At 41.2% G+C, this 20,040-nt stretch overlaps 1 protein-coding gene across 1 annotated transcript in view; it reads right to left on the reverse strand.

Moving 5' to 3' along the window:
• The window catches only part of MBTPS2 (membrane bound transcription factor peptidase, site 2), a 355,842-nt gene that overhangs the window by 309,398 nt on the left and 26,404 nt on the right, over nt 1–20,040 (reverse strand). The window contains exon 3 of the mRNA XM_086934551.1: nt 14,711–14,849. Coding sequence (XP_086790677.1) covers nt 14,711–14,849 — 139 coding nt within the window. The remainder of the gene's footprint in view (nt 1–14,710; nt 14,850–20,040) is intronic.

Consider the following 20,040-nt stretch of genomic DNA (forward strand, 5'->3'; position numbering starts at 1 on the left):
ACAGGAACACCTCTAGCTAAAGCAGATGAAGATTTAGTTCTATTGGAATGAGCTATCATACCTTCTGGAGGTACTTGGTGTTCCATGGTGCAGCAGATCTTAATGCAAAGGATGATCCATTGAGACAAAGTCCTTTTGCGAACTGTTTTTTCTTTCATCTTGCCGATGTATCCTACAAACAGTTTATCATCCAGATGGAGATCCACGTAAAAGCACCAACCCTTTTGGGCTCCAATCAATGAAACCTTTCCTCCTCTTTAGATGGACGTGGAGAAGAATAGAAGTAGGAAGGGTGATGGACTGGCCGAAGTGAAAGAGAGTAACCACCTTTGGTAGAAAGCACCCCTGGTTCTCAAAACCAACTTAATGTAGAAAGTCATGAAGGAAGGCTTAACACTTCGGGCCTGCAACTCACTAACTCGTCTATCAGACATTATGGCAACAACAACATTTGTCTTAGAAGTAAGCAGTCTTAAAGGAAAACTATGTAAAGGTTCAAATGGAGAAAACATTAGACAAGTAAGTACTAAATTAGGATACCAAAGAGGCATAATGAATGGAGTGAGAGGGCATTTGTTTGTAAGTACCTTAATAAACCTTAACACTATAGCATCCCTGAACCCCATTCCTGCTATGGAACCTACTCCACTACACCCTTTCGAAGCAAGGATTGGACCTCTTGAATGTAGAGTCTAAATGCAGTAATGATGCATTCCTTGACTTTGAGAATCTCTTTTCATAAAAAGTACCTAATTTGAGGGTGACTTGGTCTCATCTATGCTTTGAGTCTTTTGTCTCCGGTTTTTTATTTTAGTCAAAATCGTATATATTCCAATGTCTGCATCAACTGGTAGCACAATTGTTCCATGTGGTAGTTGTTTATGGGTATCACTTAATGCGAGGTGTTTTTCCTCTTACTTCTGGTCTATCAACTCTTAAACCACTGCATTTGCCCATCACTGTGAGGTGCTCAAAGATGTTTTGCAAGAGCTCCACAAATAAAGTGTGGAATAACATTTCAGTCAGGAGTGTTTTCAGGCTTCATGCTATTGTATGAACTGCTGAGTAGGGCTTCGTTGTTGGACTTTAGAGTTACTGGCCTGAATCTGGTCTACTTTGTATGGTGGTGTCTAGAAAAATCGATGTGGTACTTAGGATACCAGCTTCACATCTCTGGTGTACTATCCCATTTTATCCATGTGAAGGCAAGAAAAGGAGTAGCACAGAGCTACTTTCCCAGTGAGAAAGAGAAGGCTGTAAATGTCTCCTGCTAGGTTTGCTTTTATGCTGATCTGTTTGTTGCTTGCTTACATCACATGACTGCCTTTTCATGCTCGGGACTACAAGCAGGACGTGAAAGGTAGGACCTCTCAAGCACTGTGGGGTGTTTGGTGTGCGAAAGCACTCGGGAGACAGAGGGTGATTTATGACCTTCAGTCCGAGTTAGACTTTCCAGTGAAATCGGCGTTTCATTTCTCTCAATTTAATTAACATGTCGGCCGACACGTTAAAGGACCGAGAAGCAGCAGCACAGGGACTTTTTGTCAATGTTGCCCAGGTTCGCGACCGCTCTGAACCTGCAGGACAAAGCAATGCAAAGCCTGACGACACTTTGAAAAATAAAATGAAAGCTTTGGAAAAGTTGATGCGGGGAGAGCAGGCAAAATGGTGGGAACATAGATCATTGCAGAGCTACTTGGACGCTGGCAGAGTACCGAGGGGATTACGAATTTTACTGGCTCCCAGCTATGAACAGCCCAACCCTGAGTTAATGAGTGAGTGGGCACAGAAAAACCTTGACTCATCCAGAGAACTGGTAATCTTGCTTGTTAAATATGCAGAAATCGATCGCATTTAATTGCAAAAAAAGGTGGTAGCCTTAACAGATGAAATTGCGCAAATGGGGACACCTGAAGAAATAAATAAGCTAAATGCAGAAATGACCACACGCCTTAGAAAGGAAGAAGAGAAAATTAAGGCGCGCAAGGCTTATAAATTTCAGCGCGATCTTGCGGATTATGAATGCGGATGCATTTTCACTTTTGCCCGCAAATTCGACTCTATCAAAAGTGGCAAACCCATGGGAAAAAACAAAAGCAAGGCGCAATCAGGTACATCTCATGCCTCAAACGAATCTACACTTTCTGATTTTAGTTCTGCTGCTGAAAGTGAAAATGAAGGCAATGCCACCAGAACAGCACCCATTGACCCCAAGGCAATTCCGTCTCCAGGTGATGAAATTATTTTTTTATCCATGGATCGACTGTCAACTCTGCGGCCCAGGAATCGGCAGACACAAGCCGCAAGCGGAGAAACTTCAAACGCGGCCAAAGGCGGAAAGCAAGGAAACGTGCCAGCAAACAGCAATTACAGGGGCAAGGGGAAAGGCCGCTGGAATCGCCAGTAATGGCCCATATCAATAATGGCAATTCGACAACATCTACAACTTCTGCTGACCGTAATAACTCTGCAGAAAAAACGGTCATCAATCTAACGGAGACAGTCCTAACTAAAGCAGAAACTCAAATCTTATCTTTAGGACTCTCTTTCTGCAAAGAATCAAACTTTGATTACGCCACCACCCGCATGGATGTGTATCAATTTATTCGCAAACTCAAATTGCGCAAATTTCACACCATCAACCAATCGAAAAACTAAACAAGGACACTAATGTTCAAATGGGCAGCCAAAGGTCTATAAGAACTCCACCATGCACAGGGTTACCTTCAACTTTGCTTACTGTTCTAACGGATCTTCATGTTGAAAATCGCACTGAATTTTCACAGCTATCTTCAGACAGTCATCTCTCTAGCCAACCCATCGAAACAATCACCACAACTCCTTTAAAAAATAAATCCAAGTTCAACCCAATCATGCCACGAGATGGAATCGACATTTATAATGAAAATGTGATTAATGAATTGAAAAAATTGAATTACAAAACTTGCGCCATGAAAAATAAAATATCCAGACGCAACAGAGCGTATGACAACCTGGTGGCTAAAATACAACAAAACAATCAGATTGTCATCCGAAATTCGGATAAAGGAGGCAATGTGGTGCTATGGGATAGAAATCAATATATGACTGAAGCCATGCTCCAATTGAACGATCGCAAATGCTATAAAATCAGCAGCGCTTTGGTAGTTAAAGAAACTTCTAATGCATTTTTTTGAAGCTTCTAGCATGGAAAAGTGCTGGCCTGATTACAAAGGATGAATACCTGTACATGAAAAACAATTATCCGACCATCCCCAACATTTATTTCATTCCCAAAGTCCATAAAGACCCTTTGCATCCTCCCGGAAGGCCCATCGTTTCCGGTAGGAATAGTTTGTTGGAACACACTTCAAACTACATTGACTTTTTTTTACAGGACTGTGTAACCGGATTGGCCTCCTACTTAAGATACACTGGTGATTTTCTAGATAAAATCAAGGACTTTGCTTGGGATCCTGGGTTTCTTTTACTTACCCTGGATGTTTCATCCCTTTACACGTGTATAGATCATAAGGATGGTATAAGAGCTTTGGACTACTTTCTCACCAAGAATAGACCTACTTCCCCCGAGCATAACAAAATGTTGTTAGATATGGTGACTTTTTGTTTACATCACAATATTTTCACTTTCAATCAAACTTTCTATCAACAAGTAAGGGGGGTGGCAATGGGAGCCAGCTTCTCCCCCAGCTATGCCTGCATCTTTATGGGCTGGTGGGAGGAGCTGGTCCTAAAGGGCACATTGGGTGAATGGTATCACAAACATGTTGAAATGTATTATAGGTATATTGATGACCTTATCTTTGTCTGGAATGGCACCAGGGAAGAGGCCCAAGAGTGGATTAACCTCTTGAACACCAACAACATCAATTTGAATTTTACCTGTACCATGAGCCACACCAGTATTCATTTTCTAGACATAGAACTATACATTTCTAACAATGTATTGGAAACCAAGCTCTACAGAAAGGAAACCGCTGGTAATTCCATCTTACATTATACCAGCTTCCACCCCAAACACCTTATTCGCAGCATCCCCTACGGGGAAATGTTGCGAATAAAAAGGATCTGCAGCAACTCTACTGATTTGATGATGGCACAAAATGAATGTAAGGAGAGGTTCCTTGCTAGAGGATACCCTATCCATATCATTCAAACAGCCATCAACAAAACTGCGGAACTGGACAGAACTCTCCTCCTTGTTCCCAAATCAGTCAGAAATCCACCAACCCTTGAATCCACCGAATCACCAGGGTCCAGTACGGTCAGACTTATTGTGCCCTACAGTACCCAAAAAGGTGCAATAAGTAAAATCATTAACCAAAACTGGGCACTTATTCGCTCTGATCCAGTAATAGGCCACACCATGCCGGCCAGGCCTAGTGTCACCTACAAGAGAGCCATTTCTCTTCATAATAGCCTGGTATCCAACTGTCCTGAAGTCATTCCGTCCAAAGATTGGCTGAAAACCTCACGGGGGTTCACCAAATGTCACTCTTGTAAAGCCTGTACCTACGGTATTAACAAAACCAGTTACCGTACAGCCTTCAGCAGTAAGGAAATCAAAATTTCCAAATCCCTCCATTGTAAAACTGAGTACGCCATTTACATCTTGGAATGTACTTGTCCCTTACGGTACGTGGGAAGTACCAAGTTACCGGCTAATGTAAGGATATTGCAACACATCAGGGCCATCACCAACTCTGATCCCACCTACCCAGTGGCGAGACATTTTCGGGAGGTCCATAATAACAACTTAATGGACCTCAAATACTATGTTATCGACACGATTCCCAAAACTAAACAGGGAGGTGACCGTGAGCATAAAATGCGCAAGTTGGAGACAAGGTATATCCTGAATTTCAACAGCAAAAGCCCTGGAGGTCTAAATAATACTGAAGATTTATACACCTGCTTATGACCGTTTTCAGTTCATTGAGCCACATTGAAAGTGAATCTTTCTTTTCCTTTCCCTGACATTTTGATAACCTGCCCCCTGTGTCCTTTTCCTCTTTGTTTTCTATGTGATCTATATTTCACAAATCTAACTTCCCAGTTAGATAATATTGTCAGATGGCATGTCAATTATTCTAAAACTATATTTCCTGACGATTTGCCCCATGTGGCTGCCATATGCTTCTCACTAACCACAACCCTTACATTGGGGTTGTTCTTTTTTCATTTACACTTTATTCACTTCTAGCACCCACTGGCACTTTAATTCACACTTTCATAAATCACCAACTGCTTCAGACCATGAGTCATTTTACATTCATGAGGGTTTCTTATAATATGGTGTACTCCAGTATACTATAATTAAGCATTTATGCTAATACTTTTTTATGACCTATAAGCTTTAACCACCAAGCCAAACTAACCTGTGTAAATATATGAAATGGATTTTTTACCAAAATTTATTTTTGTATGAAATGATAATTTTTATGAGATGTATTTATATATTTCTATTTGCAATTAATCAAAAAAAAAATTCCCTCGAAATCACATGGGGTGCAATAACTTATGTATTTATACTGTTATTTATGCATTTAAGCCATGAATTTTGTTTTTTCGCAAATTATGATGGTTAATAACCGAGGTCTTCACATGTTCTTTCCTTAAGACTCCCTCATATCGGTTGGTGAAAACATTTGCTTTTAAAAGCTTCACTTTGTACAAAGCAAGTCTTTTTTTCAAAAGAAGGGAAATATGTTGTATTTTACCTTTTCTTTATGTCAATCACCTTCATAGTCACGTGCACAGGGTGCTAGCTGCCTTAATGGTCCATTTCACAGTTTGAACGTTGTCATGTGATCAAGCCACTTCGGTGGTGAAACGCGTTATGGCTGAATGATGAGAGAATAAACGCTACTGCTGGCACTCAATTTGGGCTCGTGTCTGCTTTTTCGGTGCTTGCTGAAAATTATATGCTGCACCTGATCTCCTCAAGTGGCTCTCGAGATATATATATATATATATATATATATATACACACACACACATACATATATATACACACATACATACATACATACACACTGAAATACATACAAAATATACAAATAAACTTCTTTTGGTATATACAGACAAGCAACGGAGAGGCGGGTGGGTCAGTGAACAATCTGCAGGTAAATACCACCAGAAAAAGCATTTGAGTAAGTAACTTGTAATTCTGATGGATACATCTACCTGTGGATTGCTCACCTTCTGAATATAATTCCCAAGCAGTACTGTACTCGGAGGTGGTCGCATGTCTGCCTATATCAAAGAATCGTGAAAAACAGAATGAGGAAAATTACCTTCCCTCCTCACTTCAGAGTCTAAACAACAGTGCTTCACTAAAGTGAAGAGGGAGGCCCAAGTTGCCACCTTACACAGGTCAACTACAGGAACACCTCTAGCTAAAGCAGATGAAGATTTAGTTCTATTGGAATGAGCTATCATACCTTCTGGAGGTACTTGGTGTTCCATGGTGCAGCAGATCTTAATGCAAAGGATGATCCATTGAGACAAAGTCCTTTTGCGAACTGTTTTTTCTTTCATCTTGCCGATGTATCCTACAAACAGTTTATCATCCAGATGGAGATCCACGTAAAAGCACCAACCCTTTTGGGCTCCAATCAATGAAACCTTTCCTCCTCTTTAGATGGACGTGGAGAAGAATAGAAGTAGGAAGGGTGATGGACTGGCCGAAGTGAAAGAGAGTAACCACCTTTGGTAGAAAGCACCCCTGGTTCTCAAAACCAACTTAATGTAGAAAGTCATGAAGGAAGGCTTAACACTTCGGGCCTGCAACTCACTAACTCGTCTATCAGACATTATGGCAACAACAAAATTTGTCTTAGAAGTAAGCAGTCTTAAAGGAAAACTATGTAAAGGTTCAAATGGAGAAAACATTAGACAAGTAAGTACTAAATTAGGATACCAAAGAGACATAATGAATGGAGTGGGAGGGCATTTGTTTGTAAGTACCTTAATAAACCTTAACACTATAGCATCCCTGAACCCCATTCCTGCTATGGAACCTACTCCACTACACCCTTTCGAAGCAAGGATTGGACCTCTTGAATGTAGAGTCTAAATGCAGTAATGATGCATTCCTTGACTTTGAGAATCTCTTTTCATAAAAAGTACCTAATTTGAGGGTGACTTGGTCTCATCTATGCTTTGAGTCTTTTGTCTCCGGTTTTTTATTTTAGTCAAAATCGTATATATTCCAATGTCTGCATCAACTGGTAGCACAATTGTTCCATGTGGTAGTTGTTTATGAGTATCACTTAATGCGAGGTGTTTTTCCTCTTACTTCTGGTCTATCAACTCTTAAACCACTGCATTTGCCCATCACTGTAAGGTGCTCAAAGATGTTTTGCAAGAGCTCCACAAATAAAGTGTGGAATAACATTTCAGTCAGGAGTGTTTTCAGGCTTCATGCTATTGTATGAACTGCTGAGTAGGGCTTCGTTGTTGGACTTTAGAGTTACTGGCCTGAATCTGGTCTACTTTGTATGGTGGTGTCTAGAAAAATCGATGTGGTACTTAGGATACCAGCTTCACATCTCTGGTGTACTATCCCATTTTATCCATGTGAAGGCAAGAAAAGGAGTAGCACAGAGCTACTTTCCCAGTGAGAAAGAGAAGACTGTAAATGTCTCCTGCTAGGTTTCCTTTTATGCTGATCTGTTTGTTGCTTGCTTACATCACATGACTGCCTTTTCATGCAGTTTGTTCTCGGTTCATTCTTAACTCCACACTGGCCATGTGTGCACACGCTTCTGCTGGGATCCTTCTACATCTTAAGGCTCTCGGAGAATACCGGCAGGGAAAGGCAAAGGGTGTTGGGATTCCTTTAGAGTGCGGGCAAGAGGCAGTCAGCCGCCACTATGAGGAAGACGGATTTCCTCCATGTGAAGGTATGGCAGTGGGATTGGTGCCCCTGTCTGGCTTGAGGTATCACTCATTTCAAATGTTTCCAAAAGTTAGAGCTCTCCTACGTGGAGAAGGGTGGCTCAATGGTTAGAGCGGCAGACCCTGATGCAGAGGTCTAGCCCGGGACCAGGGTTCAATTCCCCGCCTTGGCGGGTCGGGCTCAAAAATTCCACGGACCTGATAATTCTCGCCTCGGTGCCTATTCCAATCATGGAGTCCAACTCTGCAACTCTGGGCAATAGCTTGCTTAATCTCCACAACGGCCCCCACAACGCTAAGGATGCCTGGCCTCCACCTTGGGGGTGCCCAGGAGTGGACGCCTCACAGGGAAAGCCAGGATGGGTTCCACAGCGGTATTCGTACAAGCGCCTTGAGACCCTTGCGGGTGAGTAGCGCGCTATACAAGTATCAATTTACATTTCCAACGATAAGGACTTCCATGGTGGGGTGATTTGATTTCATTTCACTACTCCACATTAACTTTTCTCCCAGATAAGGCAACTGACAACTCTTTGCATATTAATCCAGAGATTGTTCTGCTCAGTGTATGAGTGAAATCTCGATCTCTTACAAAGAGTAGGGGCAGAATCTACATTATTTTCCGAAGCAAGTGATTACCAAAAAGGTTGTGGGGGTTCTTGGGGAGGGTGTTGTCCACAAAAAAATGCCACCTGCACTAAAGATTATATAACTGCACGTTATCTCTCTAGCTACTTGTATCATGAGTGATACGACACCTCCCATATGGGCACTTCTAGCGGTACAGTATTTGTGTAACAACTTATCGTTCACAATACAGCATAGGCAGTTCATTTACCAGCTAATCACAAAGCACCAACTGTATGCCTATTGCTGGAATTTGTGAGAGGTCCGTTTTTAGAAGTAACCAATGATGTTGTGGCTCAACAAAGAAGTCATGCTTCAAGTCAGAGATTAGCTGAGGTTGAAAGAGTGAGAGGCAAATGCACAATGGAGGATGCGTAATTAATTTTTTATAAAGGAGGGAACCATTTACTCCAATGTAATCAGGCCACAGTTAAAACATGTTTTTATTGCCAGCTGGATTCCTACAGCTCGGTAAATATGTTCGATTAAATAACACAAGGACATAGCTAATATAAAAATACCAAATTGTTTTATGACCACATTTTCTTCCATTTGGTAGGTTTTTCACTGCTTCTTCCAACTTGGTGTTTTTCCGTTGAAATATTTAGTTTACATATAGTACTTGTTAAAAAAAAATCCGTGATAATGACATGCTTTTTTTAGATTGAAAATGAAAGTACACTTGTTCCTGTTGAGAGCGTTTCCACATTTCTCTGACTAATATACTAGACATTTGAACAAGTCGTGGAAGGGCTAAGAGTTGCTACTTCAGAACGATGTTGTGTAAAGTCCTGTTTTATAACTGCCAGATGTACTTCAATTTCATGTGATCGTTATTTAGGAATAGTTTAGACACCTTTAAATAAACGTCAAGTGATTTCTTCGTATGTTTGATGTTTTACGTCTATATTTCAAAGAGGAAAAACACCGGGTTTGTTAATTTCTCTATTTTCTGATGGCACTTTAATCGGAGGTAGGAGCTCTGGTTAACAATGAATTTGCTTGGCCAGCCTCCACCCTCAAACCCATCTTGTCAATAGCTGCATTTGGACAGGTCAAATCACTCACATTGAGCTTTGAGACTCGGGTGGAAAGTAATAGAAAAAGTTTGTAGAAATCACACACAATCTGTGAAAACATGTTATATTAGGACAAATCAAACACTAAAAGAATAACTGCTATAACAATGAATCAAATATAATGTCCGACACTACTCTAGCTAATGTAGCTTGGAAATGGTAGACCATGCCATTTAATGGATGAAGGGAAACTACAGGTCCGAGAATGAAAAGTTTTGTATGCCATCTGCCAAACACTATGCAGCAAAAATATTTTTCTTTTACACTTAAGTGACTTTTAGAAATATATGAACATCCTCTGAAGAATGTGTTGCTTAAACAATTGCATATGTATGTGCTGTGATTTTTTTATATGGAGGTTACATTTTCAGCCCATATTTATTGCAAACTGAGGACTAACCTAGTAAGTAAGAACCAACATTGAGGGGCACCTTACAGCACTGAAACAGGAGCTTAAATTGGATGGCCTGGGAGCAAATATTATGAGTGGTTGTGGGCAATGGACATATGTAGCCTTCTAGGACTATACCTAGAACTGGAAAGTGATTCAGGGGTCCCAGAGCAATTGAAGGGTGCTGGCCGAAATTGAGACAAGCTCAACCTTTTATCTCTGGTGTCCTGGGCTTACCCTACTTGGGCACTGCTTAGCCCATTTGTGCCCTGCACTTCACACTGGAGCACTTACTTCGGGAACCGATCCACTTGCTGACATCAAGGTTTCGCTAAGTCATAACTTTAGGTGTGATCTCAGAACAGTGATACTGTGACAACCCATGGTTCATTCTTGAGCAACCGGCATGGAACAGATACCATTTTCTTGTCTTGTTCTTGCATTATGCTTTTATACTTTCTTGTGCATAACAGAGGGTATATAAATGAGAGGGGCCTTGCATTACAATAACAATTAGACCTTTGAGTTACAATTGCACCATGTTTTAACTAACACTATGACTGGGTGCCCCTATATATTCAGTTGTCATTTTTAAGAGGCGTTTGTGCTTTTTCTGGTTCCACCACTTGTCCAAAAAGCATTTAGTGCTTCAAGCATGATGTTTGTGTATATTTACATGCTTATAAGTTATTCTTGTCGAAGTTCTGTGCTTTCTGTCTTATGGTGTATAAGTGTTTTTTGTTTTATAATTTTTTGTATTTTGATTTATTGTCCTTTTACATATGATTTTCAGACCTGAAGAAGTTCTCAGAGGAGAACGAAACGTCTCGGTTGAGCTGAAGTTTGTCATTACTGTCTGAAAAAATCAATTCAAAATAAAGACTTTATATATTACAAGATTGCCTTGGACTTCTTTTGCCTGGTGCACGCCCACTCATTATCACACTTTCAGGATCTGAAACACAGAGGCACCACTTAATGGCTGGTGCCGGGCTCTCAGTGCACAGGACTCCCAAATTGACGAAGCAGGCATGAGGGGCGGAACCTAAGCCGCCGTTGAAGTATTCTTCCTTGAATTGTAACTTTTGGACTGTTTTGCACTCTAAGCCTTTCTATACTATCTACGAAACATGTCACAATTTAATGACAGAAGGGAAGAAATGGCACAGGGCTTATTTGGTAAAAATGTGACCACAACCCAACATGGTCAAAGCGCGCAAAAAAACATGGGACTCCGCACATTATTCCTTAAGTTAGAAAACCTTAAAAATCAGGAGTTAGCCAGTTGGTGGTACGGGGTAACCTTGCAACAATATATAGATAATAAAAAAACACCTAGAGGTCTTCGTATCCTGATCTTTCCCACTTTCACCTTATTGATGTCCTCCTTAAGGAATGGGAGAGCAATCTAGAAAGCGCATCATTTGTCATGATGCAGATCCTAATACGTGATGAGATCGAGAAAGGGGCCAAGCTACTTTCAGAGATAGAGGTGGTAGAGAAGAAAATTAAGGCAATAGACAACAAAGACCTCACTGATAAGAACTATGAGATACTGAGGAAAGTGATTGAGGAATATCAGAATTATTTAAAAGAAAAGAAAATGCAAAAAATCAAACGCGATGATAGGGACTACAAAGAGGGTTGTATTTACACTTTAGCAAAAAAAATTCAACCAATTATCTGTCACAGAAGACAGAAAAAGTATGAGGGAGGAAAGAGAGGAGGCAAGGACAGGAAGCAGCATCTCAATATCTTCAGTGAGCAGTGCTGCATCCAGTAATGCCACAAACGATCACCCTTGAGGGTGGGGGGGGGGTTGGGGGGGGGGGGGGAAACAACATATTTTCAAAGAGAACTAGCGAAATTACGAATTGGTGGGAAATAGAGAAGAAAGGACTTTACAAAAACCAGGAAAGGGGGGTGCAGGACAAAAAGAGGAAGCAGAAGAGAAGAGCGAGGGAAATCAGAGAATGTCAACCCGCTCCAAGAAACAACCGAGATAGACACCACTTTGGAGGGTAATGAGGTTGTGTCCGAAACTATGGGCAATAGCGATTTGAAAATTGTTAACCTATCATATAGCGGTACAAAAGGGGGTGGTAATGGACTGAGCATCTGAACCAATCAAACACTCACACCCAGTCAAAAGATCTGGGTTTAATCCATCACCGTTCTTTAGCCCACTCTGCCACCCCAGTTCAGACATGGCTATATGCAAATCAGTCTGACCCTGTGCCTCATGGGAACAGTCCAGCCCGAACTGCCAAGCCATGTCTTCCCTGGACCGGAAACAAGCTTCCGAGGACCGGTTTCTGGCATTCCAGCCGTCTTCAGCCCGGACTGATTTTAAGAGTGACCAGATTCAGCCTGGTGCCGGGGGGAATATTTTTAAGGTGAGTAATCTGCAGTTAGAAGTAGCCATCAGAAATGGTCACTTTTAGTGAGTTATTAGACTGTGGGAGCACTAGCAGGATTGCGTCCTGGAAACGCCCGGGCCCAATGGCTTTCCTTGCAAATTCATTAAAGCCTACATGCCTAGACCCCAAGAACACATCGGAGGTGATCCTGATTGCGATGAGGTGCTCTGTATTCCTATCTGATTGGTGACACGTGGAGATTGTAGTTTTCCTAAGCCCGGGCGATGAACACTCCACCCATCGCCTGATTTCTTTTTTAAATCTGGAGGTAAAAGTTCTTGCTAATGCACTGATGAATAGACTGATTTGCTTGATCCCTGACCTGCTACTTCCGTACCAGGTGGTCTTTATTCCTCTCCATGCTATTCTATTATAGAACGTGCTGGCATTAGTTGACCAGTTGGAGGGACCGGCAGCAATTCTTTAAGCTGATAACGACAAAGAATTTGACTCCGTGAGCTGGGAATACTTGTTCATCCTCCTACAGCAGCTTAACTTTGGCCCTCTGTTTCTTTCTTATCTTAAACTGTCATACACTGATTTGATGACCACAGTGTAGGTGGCCAGTGCAAGCACAGGCGTATTTCAAATACAGCAGGAGACATGGCAGGGCTGCACCGTCTCCCCTGCTGTTCACTCCAGACACGGAGCCTCTGGCCATGTGGGTGAGGAAGGATGTTGAGGGGCAAGGCTTTGAGTGGGGACAGGGCTCTTTGACAGAAGAGTCTTTTATGCTGATGATGCCCTCTTTTTTCTTACTGCCCCAGACACCTCGGGCCTAGTATCCTGCAAATCAAGCACATATTTGTGGTGGTAGTGATTGCCCCCCCCCCACCCCCCCACTCCCCCGGCAACCAGAGTGGTCCTGCATCACTGAAGATCTTCTCTCGGCCAAATTGGATGCTGGGGGGAGACTCAAGCAGTGGACGCCGCTTTGGCATGTTTCTCAAGGTGGCTGCGCTGGAAGGCTTCCGGAAATGGGACCCAATAGGAATCTCTCCTCTGGGTACTGTCATGGATGACACAGTCGTAAAGTCTTTTCAAACCCTACAAGTAGAATATCAGTTATATTGCAGACAGTTCCATCGAAACCTTCAGCTTTACCATGCGGTGACTCCTTTTATTGTAGTTCTGCCCGACCTCCCAGAATTGAATCCATTAGAGGTCAGACTTATTTAGGGGCCTGGGAGATCGCAAGATTGTGAAGCTCTACTAGGCGCTTATTTCTAATCATTCTGCTGTCTTTAGCACTCTCCTAGGAGCATGGGAGGCTGATGTGGGAGCTTCGCCAAATGAGGATTGGAGTGATGCATTAGGAGGACTTCAAGGGGCGGTCTCTCTTGCCAGACTAAAAATCTCCATAAGGCATACTTAACATGTCAGGGCGTTTACCGGATGGGGTAATTGCTTTCCCGACTGATCGGAGATGTAGCACTGGGGACGGGACTTTTTAAATATGGTGTGGGGCTGTCCTGTGTTGGTACATTTCTATTGCAAAGTGACAACCTGTTTGGGCGGGGTTCTGTCATGGACTATCCTGATGGACCCAAAACGTGCTCTTCTACATATCACTGACACACTGGGCATTAACAGAAACACACTATTGCTGTTATTTCAAGGTCTGAATTTGGCAAAATGTGATATTGCAAGGTGGTGGAAGGCTGCAGACCCTCCATCTCTGGCGTTGTGGAAGAAAGGGATGGACTACTGTATGGGCTTGGAGGTGGCGGTCTACAAAGCTCGAGGCAGCCCACAGGAGCACCATAAAATATGTCAGGCGTGGGCAGATTATCGGGGCATCGAATTAGAACCTGTCTGCTTCTCTGCATCAATTGATTTATGATGAAGTTCTAACATAAGGGAAAAGTGATCTAATTCTTAGACTTATGTTGTGTCTTATGGATAGAAGGTGGATGGAGAGAGGGGCAGGAATGAACTTAGACATTGTTTTTCTTATTTTTACTTTTCTCTTTTGTTTATTTTTTGTCTATATGTCAGCCTCATAGACCATGCTCATCATTCAAAATATAAAATCATTTACATTTGTTTTTTTTAAAAAAAAAAGGTCACTTTTATATTCTCCACAAGCAGAAAAAATCTACTGTTTAATAATTTTAATATGATTAGTTCAGCCCAAGAAGAAGCTAGAAAAAAAAGTTGACACTGCTTCTTTTATGGTTCCTAACTTAAATGGTTGCCTGTCTGTATCCTTTAACTGTGAAATACATGCATCATACCTTTATGCTATGTTGAACTTTTCCCAATGTGGAAAAAAGAAGGTACCTACTTACCACTACTTGAAGCAAACGGTCATTCTGATCAACTGGGATTTCTGTCATCATTTGTGTGAGAGTCTGCATCAATGTCTTCCCAAGTAGAATAATTGAGCCAAACATAGCAATTATTCCAAAAACCATGCCCAAAGTGAACCTGATATGAAACAAGAACAGTTAGTGTCAAACTCTGTTTTGTCTATGTAATAAGCAGCTATGTACCGTGCATTTTGTATGCAATATAACAGCAATCAACAAACTTAACGATAAGGAACCACTAAGGTCCTATATATATTGAATCAAGAAAGTGACTGTCACTGGAGCAAAGGAAAATTATAACTAGTGTTATATCCACCAGCTTAAGTTTATTCGAAGTGCTAGTTGTGCCATAACCTAAATGTGAAGGGTAGTATTCTGCAGCAGTCCACAGAGATACTTAAGTAGTGATGTGTCAGACCCATCCCCCAAATACCTACAAACTAGTACATGTACATGTGTGCTACTGAAGCAATATGTTAATATAATTAATTAATGGTCGGAGATAGCTGCTGGCTATGCTGAAGATACCCTAGTCAGGGAACCTGAATGCGTGTTTCATGTTTTTTAACTTATTTTCTTGTTAATGGTGGAGTAAGGTTTTCTTTATTTGCTTTGCTGAAAAAACAGGAAATTAAATAACAAAAAACAACAAAATGTGAAGATTGTACTTAATTTAAGACAGACACATGATTTGGAATCACTTTGGTGCAACAGAAGCCTGATACATACAAAGCAGCTCATATACAAGGACTCTTGCACAAGACAATTGCTAGCAACGTTAGCCTTCAGCTACATATATATATTTAGAAAAACTGTTGTGGAAAGCAACCTGTAGCTATTGAGCAATAAATTAGCAATGGTAAGTGTTTAAAATTACTAATACATCCATCACTCTGAACAAGCAGTTTGTGTTCATGAGTAACAATATGTTGCTTAACATTGGTTTATCAGAATTAATAGGCTGCATACTAGCTTTGCCAAAGGCCTCTCCTTAAAGAATTGTTGTGACCAAGTACCCTTGATTACAGTGAGACCAACATATATGTTAACAAGTCATCTCAGATATAACAGGAAGTCCCCTAATTGACCAACTTCTGCCAACATAGAGAGCTTTCCTTGGATGGATACTTAATTACTGTGAAGGGAGAGGTAAGATGTCCTACTCTGCATAGTACCCCTTGAGCCTCCAGTCACATGCAGTCTGGAAGGTGGTAGGGAAAGGTAAGAGAGGCAATCATTTGGTGAATTTACTGTCAGTGTCTTTTAAAGAAATGGAAGGTCAGTCAATCAGAGAAAACACAGCTGCTAGCATGCAGCCTTAGTCCGTATCGGCTTCTTGCTTTGCGGAAACGCCAATACTGTTTAACGTAAGATGGTTACCTTATCATGGGATCCAACTAAGTTGATTGTTTTTGCAAGTTTCACTCATGTATTCTTTAAGAATTATAAGAGGCTCACAAGGCCAATTAAAAGGAATATGTTAATAGTATTCTTTGACGGTGGGGATTAAGTACTTTATATTATAAAGGGAAATATGAATGAAGACTTATTTGACTGTATTTTTTTGATTCATCTGAAGCCTTGAGAAAGCGACAGGAGTTGCAAAACACGTGTTATATAATTAAGACAACTTAAATGATACTATTATTATGTCTATTTGTGTGTTATGTTCACAGAGTAATATGGGCATGAAATGAACAATTGTTAAATCTGTGAAATGTTTCTTTAGGATAAACCTGTATATTGATAATGAATCCATTTTCTGCAAATCAAAAAACCTGCATTCTTTAAATGATTTTTTCTACGTGCGGTGCCTCCTTTCAATTGTTTGTTCGGAGATTAATTTTTTTAATGGATTTGTCCTAACCTCCAAGTGGTGCCCAAAAGGTTCTGGACCATTGAGTGGGGAAGATTGGACTCTCTCCCCAACAAGAACTGTAAAGCTAGACACTTAACTTTTTTTTTTTTAAAAGAACCATAGGATACTACCAGACTGCTGCCGAACCACCGACATCGCATCGCCAGTCAGTTTCAACTTGCTGGTTTCTCCCAATGAGAGACGTTGGACTTCTAAAAAAGGTTTCCAAGTCCGAAGATAGAAATCTTCAACAGGAAAAGACTATCATTATCAGGCCGGTAAGGGACCTTTGCTGGGTGCAAATTTTGCATTTCTCCCACAGCTTTTCTGACAAAAGTCAACGGATTCACAGGGGCTATCCAGCCTCGTGGAACCTATCTTGACCACATCCTGCTACCTTACCCACCTGAGGATTTTCGACTATAAAAAAAAAATAGTTTCTAAATTAGAAGGTATAACTTTCCACAGACAGAACCTGGTCCTTGTATCCGACCCGAACTCCACTGCGGTAAGCCTTAACTTTTGACTTTGGCCTGGTAAAGCGCGACAAGGTGCCCGCGTTGGTGTTTTATTTTTTCTGGAGAAACATAAAAAGTTAGAAAAATCATATCTCCGGTTCCCTACATCTGATTTTTATTGTTTTCGTGTCTATTTGCTCATTAAATTAAGGTCTATTTTTATTGATTCACTTGGTTTTTAATTTGCTGTGTGTTCTACTTTTTAACCCTTTTTATACTGATAAATGCTTTACATTTTTCTTCCAAGTTAAGCTTGTCTGCTTTGTGCTACAGCCACCATGGGATGAGCTCAGGTTTAAACTGAGACCTAACTAGACCTAGTAAGGAATACAGCCATTGTAACTTGAAGAGGGCTGCCTTCCACTTCAACTAATAATCCACTTTCTCACAAGAAGAAAGCCAGTGAAGCTGTAACTGCCTCAGCAGAAGAGGTCATAAAGGAAGGAAAGTAGGTCATATTGCATAAAACAACAGTAACAACTGTTTGTGAGACAACAGAGGACCCTCTCCTAAAACTCTTACTTGGAGTAGTGGCAGCGAAAAATCCCAGACAAGAGAAAAAACATGAAAGTGAAAACAGCAAGAGGTAGTAGTGGTGCCAAACATGGACATGAAGGAAGGAGCGAGAGGCTGTAACAGGTGTTCTCACAAACAGATCAGAACCATTACTCTGGGACCTTCCTTAAGTAAATCAACAAGGCCCACAGCATATCATTCACGAAGAGGTGGAAACTGCTACTGTAATGTAATGTAATATAATATAACTTATAAAGCGCAGTCTCCTGCCCTGGGGTGTCTTGGCGCTATCGAAAATCTGATTCGGCTAAGAAGGTAATTTGGTTGGAATAAGGCAGAAATGCAGAGAAAATGACTTCTACTCCCGATTGAAAAGCCAGGTTTTTAAGGCTTTTCTAAAGGAGAGCAAGGAGGGAGCAGTTTTTAATGCTAATGGGAGATTTCTCCAAAGTGTAGCAGTGGCCATAAAAAAGCTTTTTCCACCCCAAGTAGGGGGGACGATCAGGTTCTTTGCATGGACTGATCGGAGCGCCCTTGCTGGAACATGCCATTTTAGTTTATTTTCTAAATGGTCTGGCCCAAGTCCATGCAGAGATTTATAGGCCAAGCAGAGATCCTTGAAACTGCATCTTTGTTTGACTGGCTGCCAATGCAGCTTCCTAATTGCTCCTCTTGCTGACTCATGCTTCGGAATCTTGCAGAGGAAGCGAGCTGCTGTGTTTTGCAATACTTGAAGCCACTTAATGAGTCTTACTGCAAGCGTAAGGTACATAATATTGCAGTAATCAGTAATCCCACGCTCATTTTAGAAAATCCTTGAAAACTTGGCTCTTTTCGTCTGCATACAACTGAGTTCTTCAGACCAGGTTCAAACAGCTCTCCCCCCCCAGCGCCAAGATACCGTAGGTGAACGTGCGCTTGATAAATATAATTTACCATACCATACCATACCATACCATACCATACCATACCAATCAATCCTCTTTAGAATTAGTGCCATAGTTACCGTTTTGAGAAGTTCAGGGTTCAAAACGTTTTCTATTTTTTTTTTATTAACCTTAGGGATCAAAAGGCCGCCGAGGTTATTTTATTTACATGGTCCCTAAACTTTAGTTCCTTATCTATCACAAATCCTTATTTGAAGGTTCGGGTAGAGAATCCATCTCAGGAGGCCACCAGTCTGATGTCCAGAGGGAAGGGTTCTTACTAAAGAACCCTCCGTTTTATTGGCATTCAGTTTGAGACTGTTACAATCCATCCAGAGGCTCACCTGACACATACAAGTGCTGAAGTCCGCCCCCAGATTGGTTTCTGCATTGGTCAATGAGACCACAATTTGGGTATCATCAGCATATGAGACCAGGGAGAAGCCCGCTTGTTTTATGATGGCAGCCAATCGAGTAACAAAGATTAAATAAAGTTGGGCTCAGTGCTGAGCACTGGGGGACTCCACGGGGCAAAGAAAAAGCTTTGGAGGTAAACTGTCCCAGCTTCACATTATTTTGTCTATTTGCCAGAAAACATTGCAGGAGGTTTAATGCAATACCTTCTATCCTAAGCCCGCGGTCAGCCAAGATCTCGTGGCTGACCTATCGAAAGGTGCAGAAAGATCTAAAAAGAATCAATGCAGCTGTCCCCCCTATCAAGAACTTATCGTATTTCTTATGTGGCTATCACCAGAGCCGATTCTGTGCTGCGATGCTTTCTAAAACAGTGTTGGGTATCATTCAGCCCGAGAAGTTCCTCTAAATATTCCAATAGTTGTTGGTTCATTATTTTCTCTACTAACTTGGCGGAGAAAGAGTCTGGATATTGGCAGATAATTATTTGGGTCTTGGGCGTTCAAGTTGTCTTTTTTTAATAAAGGGAGAATTGAAGCTTGTTTCCAGACAGGGAAAATAACCGTTTGTATACATGTTCTCAAAGATTTGCCCAAGATTTTGTGCAACTTGAAGAGGGATCATATGCATAATGTTGGGGGGACACGTGTCTTATGGCGCGCCCGATTTAATGAGCCCGATAGATTTAATAAGTTGTTCTTCGGATGGAACCTTAAAACAGGAGAGACTGACTTTATCCAGCAGTCCAGTTGGAACGTATTCCTCCTGATGATTACCTGCTCTATGTGTAGTAAATTTGTCAAAGATATTTGCTACTTTCTCCTGAAAAAAAACCCGCCAGAGTATCACAAAACTCTTGCTTAGTTCCTGCATTATTCGAACTAGCTGGTGTTATTAATTTTTTTAATTACTGAGAAAAGAATATTGTTAGCATCAGATGCAGATTTTATGTGGCTGGAATAGTATTCTGTTTTTGCTTCGATTATATTTTTTTGTGTATGGCAAGTTTCGTTTTATATATGGTTTTCCATCCATATCATATTTTTTTCTCCATTTTTGTTCTTGTCTCCGACATTC

Source organism: Lissotriton vulgaris, chromosome 8 (genome assembly GCF_964263255.1).
Source record: "Lissotriton vulgaris chromosome 8, aLisVul1.2, whole genome shotgun sequence".
NCBI classification, from domain to species: domain Eukaryota; kingdom Metazoa; phylum Chordata; class Amphibia; order Caudata; family Salamandridae; genus Lissotriton; species Lissotriton vulgaris.